The sequence below is a fragment of the Salmo trutta genome, chromosome 4, assembly GCF_901001165.1.
Source record: "Salmo trutta chromosome 4, fSalTru1.1, whole genome shotgun sequence".
NCBI lineage: Eukaryota > Metazoa > Chordata > Actinopteri > Salmoniformes > Salmonidae > Salmo > Salmo trutta.
The window spans coordinates 67,671,822-67,676,865 of record NC_042960.1 but is presented as its reverse complement, the minus strand read 5'-3'; the positions used below and the strand labels follow the sequence as shown (position 1 = coordinate 67,676,865).

The 5,044-nt window shown below is 41.2% G+C and overlaps 1 protein-coding gene across 1 annotated transcript in view; it reads left to right on the top strand.

The window, feature by feature from the left end:
- Positions 1-4,747, top strand: part of LOC115193076 (epidermal growth factor receptor kinase substrate 8-like protein 2) — a gene marked incomplete at its 5' end in the record, with an annotated part of 34,744 nt that extends 29,997 nt beyond the window's left edge. The window contains one exon of the mRNA XM_029752061.1: positions 2,795-4,747. Coding sequence (XP_029607921.1) covers positions 2,795-2,869 — 75 coding nt within the window. The remainder of the gene's footprint in view (positions 1-2,794) is intronic.
- Positions 4,748-5,044: the final 297 nt, after the last annotated feature.

Here is a 5,044-nt window from a genome sequence, read left to right as displayed (position 1 = left end):
CTGTCAAGCATGGTGGAGGTCATCTGTCAAGCATGGTGGGGGCCATCTGTCAAGCATGGTGGGGGCCATCTGTCAAGCATGGTGGAGGCCATCTGTCAAGCATGGTGGAGGCCATCTGTCAAGCATGGTGGAGGTCATCTGTCAAGCATGGTGGGGGTCATCTGTCAAGCATGGTGGGGGCCATCTGTCAAGCATGGTGGGGGCCATCTGTCAAGCATGGTGGAGGCCATCTGTCAAGCATGGTGGAGGTCATCTGTCAAGCATGGTGGGGGCCATCTGTCAAGCATGGTGGGGGCCATCTGTCAAGCATGGTGGAGGCCATCTGTCAAGCATGGTGGAGGCCATCTGTCAAGCATGGTGGAGGCCATCTGTCAAGCATGGTGGAGGCCATCTGTCAAGCATGGTGGAGGTCATCTGTCAAGCATGGTGGAGGTCATCTGTCAAGCATGGTGGAGGCCATCTGTCAAGCACGGTGGAGGCAATGTGATGGTCTGGGGGTGCGATGGTAAAGCGGGAGATTTGTACAGGGTGAAAGGGATCTTGAAGAAGGAAGGCTATCACTCCATTTTGCAACGCCATGCAATACCCTGTGGACGGCGCTTAATTGGAGCCAATTTCTTCCTACAACAGGACAATGACCCAAAGCACAGCTCCAAACTATGAACAATTTAGGGAATAAGCAGTCAGCTGGTATTCTGTCTATAATGGAGTGGCCAGCACAGTCACCGGATCTCAACCCTATTGAGCTGTTGTGGGAGCAGGTTGACCGTATGGTACGTAAGAAGTGCCCATCAAGCCAATCCAATTTGTGGGAGGTGCTTCAGGAATCACGGGGTGAAATCTCTTCAGATTACCTCAACAAATTGACAACTGGAATAGCAAAGGTCTGCAAGGCTGTAAATGCTGCAAATGGAGGATTATTTGACGAAAACAAAGTTTGAAGAACACAATTATTATTTCAATTAAAAAATATTATTTATAACCTTGTCAACGTCTTGACTATATTTCCTATTAATTTTGTAATTCTTTCATGTATGTTTTCATGGAAAATAAAGACATTTCTAAGTGACCCCAAACTTTTGAATGGTCGTGCACACATACATATACACACACACGCACACACTTACGCACACACATACACACACAGAAATACACACACACACTCCTTGTCGGGCTGTTTTAGGGCTTGAGCCCCACATTTCTCTTTTTATAGTTAAGTGGGTAGACACAGTAAATGTAACAAAAATACACATAAACTGAACAAAAATATAAACACAACATGTGAAGTGTTGGTCCCATGTTTCATGAGCTGAAATAAATGATCCCAGAAATGTTCCATATGCACAAAAATATTATTTCACTCAAATTTTGTGCACAATTTTGTTTACATCCCTGTTAGTGAGCATTTCTCCTTTGTCAAGATAATCCATCCACCTGACAGGTTTTGCATATCAAGAAGCTGACTAAACAGCATGATCAATACATAGGTGCACCTTGTGCTGGGGACAATAAATGGCCACTCTAAAATATGCAGTTTTGTCACACAACACAATGCCACTGACGTCTCAAGTTTTGAGGGAGCGTGCAGTTGGCCTGCTGAATGCAGGAATGTCCACCAGAGCTGTTACCAGAGAATGTAATGTTCATTTCTCTACAATAAGCCGCCTCCAATGTCGTTTTAGAGAATTTGGCAGTACGTCCAACCGGCCTCACAACTGTAGGTCATGTTAAACCACGCCAGCCTAGGACCTCCACATCAGGCTTCTCTACCTGCGGGATGGTCTGAGACCCGCCACTGGACAGCTGATGAAACTGTGGGTTTGCACAACTGAAGAATTTCTGCACAAACTGTCTCAGGGAAGCTCATCTGTGTGCTCATCGTCCTCACCAGGTTCTTGACCTGACTGCAGTTCAGCATCGTAACCGACTTCAGTGGGCAAATGCTCACCTTCGATGGCCGCTGGCACGCTGGAGAAGTGTTCTCTTCACAGATGAATCCCTGTTTCATGTGTACCAGACAGATGGCAGACAGCATGTATGGCGTCGTGTAGACGAGCGGTTTGCTGATGTCAACATTGTGAACAGAGTACCCCATGGTGGGGTTATGGTATGGGCAGGCATAAGGTACGGACAACAAACACAATTGCATTTTATCGATTGCAATTTGAATGCACAGAGATACCGTGACGAGATCCTGAGGCCCATTGTCGTGCCATTCATCCACTGCCAACACCTCATGTTTCAGCATGATAATGCACGGCCCCATGTCACAAGGATCTGTACACAATTCCTGGAAGCTGAAAGTGTCCCAGTTCTTCCATGGCCTGCATACTCACCATACAGGTCACCCATTGAGCATGTTTGGGATGCTCTGGATCGACGTGTACGACAGTGTGTTCCAGTTCCCGCCAATATCCAGCAACTTTGCACAGCCGTTGAAGAGGAGTGGGACAACGTTCCACAGGCCACAATCAACAGCCTGATCAACTATGTGAAGGAGATGTGTCACGCTGCATGAGTCAAATGGTGGTCACACCAGATACTGACTGGTTTTCTGATTCACGCCCCTATCTTTTTTTTTAAGTTATCTGTTATCAACAGATGCATATTTGTATTCCCAGTCATGTGAAATCTATAGATTAGGGCCTAATTAATTTATCTCAAAAGACTGATTTCCTTATATGAGCTGTAACTCAGTAAAATCTTAAAAAATGTTGCGTGTTGTGTTTCTATTTTTGTTCAGTGTTTGTTGGGACGTGTGAAACTAACTAAAGCCTGTAACACTGTTCTCCAGAAGAGCAGTGGGGATTCAGAGCTCCAAGAGATCATGAGACGACGACAAGAGAAGATCGATGCCGGCAAGGACTGATCTGGGCATGCTCACTGATTTTCAACCAATCACAGGCCAGCCTGGCTGACTGTCAACCAATCACAGCCCAGCATGGCTGGTTACCATAACAACCCTCTCCAGTACTAACCAACCATAAGCCTTCCCCTCCCGAAGCGCCTACCCTTTCACAAACCAACAGTTTTTTTTTTTTGTCAGACAATTGACATTTAATATTGGCATGTACTATAAATGTTGTTATATACATTTTTTTTTTTTATTGTATATTTATTTTTATTGTTTGTGAATGTGTATGTTTACTTCTTTCTTCAATGATGTTCTCTGGTAATTATGACTGTTGCCCTGTCTGACACTAACCATGTTTCCATCCAACCATTTCATGCGGATGAATTATCTGACGCATGAAAGAAGTTACGACTGGGCTGGATGGAAACATTAAATACTGGTACAATTGTAGAAATGCCGACAGACAATTTGTTTGTTCGACACGGTGGGATCTATTTTGTGTCGGGAAAAAATTAATAATGCAAGAAATGGTAGTGGAAATGCCTTTATGCTTAAATATTGATATAATAACCATCATATTGAAGTCAACTTGGAGTCAGGCGATGACATGTTGTGTGGTCCTCTACGACTCAGGAAAGCATGCAGTTTATTAGGCTTCAGATGAAATAAATGATGAGCTTCACAGGGTGGTGGATGTGCACGGTGATGAGCTTGATGCTCCTTTCCAATACATATCGAGGGTCTTATTCCACTGACAGATTGATAGATACTTGGTTGCCGTTTGACAAAATGAAAAAATAATATCGCTTTTATCCATAATAATCTCATAATGTAGGTATCCTACTCGTACTGCATTTGCAAGCTGTTGGCTAGAGACCAGAGTGGGCACATTCGCTATATAACACATCTGTTCTTTTTGTGACAAAACCATCAAGAGTTGAAAATGCGATGGAAACCCATTTAACTTCTATTGGGAATTTAACAGCAAAAGTACTTTTTATGTGCACTACGCCACAGTCTTTTATCCGCACAAATTAAGTTTGATGGAAACCCATCTCTGGTGGAGAAAATACGAATATTGTTTTATGCAGATGTTAGAATATTTACATGAAAATCTGTCGCTAATTGGATGAAAAACCTGGCTACTGTCTCTTAACTTTGTATCGTGGTGAGGGACCATATTAAAACCTGGCTACTGTCTCTTAACTTTGTATCGTGGTGAAGGACCATATTAAAACCTGGCTACTGTCTCTTAACTTTGTATCGTGGTGAGGGACCATATTAATTTTGAGTGTGTTTTATGGCTTGTATTTCTCCCATGTTTTATCTCGAGGGATTTATGGAAGACATTTTTTTTTTTTTTTTGTAAAATCAAATGCATAAAGGTCCTCAATGTATATTGTCAAATTAGATGTTAATGTAACGGATTATTCTAACCCACAGTAGTAGTACAATGTTATACCTTATGATGCGTAGCGCTGTATGTACGCTTTGAGCATTCATTTATTCTCATATCCAGTCACACTTAATTGCAGCTGTTCAACTAAATACACGTCTGTAATTCAGTTTACATATTCTATATTACTAAATACACTTCTGTAATTCAGCTTAAATATTCTATATTACTAAATACACTTCTGTAATTCAGCTTACATATTCTATATTACTGAATACACTTCTGTAATTCAGTTTACATATTCTATATTACTAAATACACTTCTGTAATTCAGCTTACATATTCTATATTACTAAATACACTTCTGTAATTCAGCTTACATATTCACGGTCTATATGAAGTATGCTTTACATGTACAATATTAATCCAATCATATTTCTGTTCTGTGTACATGTTTGTTCCTCCGATAATAAACCCAAGGTCGAAATTCAAACTGATCAAGCTTTGTGGACAATGCTCTTTTTTTGTTTTAAGTTGGTAATCACACACAGAGTAATCTGAAGTAGTGGAGAGTAGATAACTGGTTTTTAAATGTTTAACCCAGTGTCTTTTTTTTAAGGATATGATTCATGTAGTTGTGTAAATACAGCTAATTGGTGGTATAGAATTGGGAGAGAAAGTCTTCATTTTAAAAACGTAGTTTTTGTTAAATTTGTTCTATACTACTGTTGTGGAAAACATGATACAAAAGATTAGGCAGACACTAATTGAATTGTATAATAGTGAATCTTTAA